Source organism: Myotis brandtii, unplaced genomic scaffold (assembly GCF_000412655.1).
Source record: "Myotis brandtii unplaced genomic scaffold, ASM41265v1 scaffold45, whole genome shotgun sequence".
Taxonomy (NCBI): Eukaryota; Metazoa; Chordata; class Mammalia; order Chiroptera; family Vespertilionidae; genus Myotis; species Myotis brandtii.
The window spans coordinates 7164581-7165095 of record NW_005367209.1 but is presented as its reverse complement, the minus strand read 5'-3'; the positions used below and the strand labels follow the sequence as shown (position 1 = coordinate 7165095).

At 51.7% G+C, this 515-nt stretch overlaps 1 protein-coding gene across 1 annotated transcript in view; it reads left to right on the top strand.

Moving 5' to 3' along the window:
• Positions 1–515, top strand: part of EBF4 (early B-cell factor 4) — a gene marked incomplete at its 5' end in the record, with an annotated part of 54022 nt that overhangs the window by 46492 nt on the left and 7015 nt on the right. The window contains one exon of the mRNA XM_014546532.1: positions 450–509. Within this exon, the coding sequence (XP_014402018.1) occupies positions 450–509 (60 nt within the window). The remainder of the gene's footprint in view (positions 1–449; positions 510–515) is intronic.

Here is a 515-nt window from a genome sequence, read left to right as displayed (position 1 = left end):
ATCCAGGGAGAAGGGAGAAGGCATGCAAGTGCAAGGACCCAGAGTGAGTGTTCTACACTGGGGGTGAACGAAAGGAAATTCTCTAAATCTGACGCCGAAGGTGAAGGTAGGTAAGGCTTCCGGGGGTGCGTTAGGTTGGGGTGAGGTGCTGCTGAGAGTGCACCTGAGCTGTGATAAATGGAGATGGTTGAAGGGTTTCTTTTTTTATGGCAAATAGTTTACTCCTGATAAGACCAAATGCAGATGATTAAAAAAAAAAAACTTTCCCTCCACTCCTGCAGAAGCTAACATGTATATACAGTTTCCTTTTTTGTAATAAGAGAGGAACTCAAGAAACGTCTAAGATCACCGACCGGGATTTTCCGAGAGGTTGGGGCGGGGCTGGGTGGCGGGTCTGCGGCGCCGGGCGCTGGGAGGGGGCGTCCTCCACTCGCTGCCGCTCTCCCCAGCCCTGAATGAACCCACCATTGACTACGGGTTCCAGCGGCTACAGAAAGTCATTCCCAGACACCCTG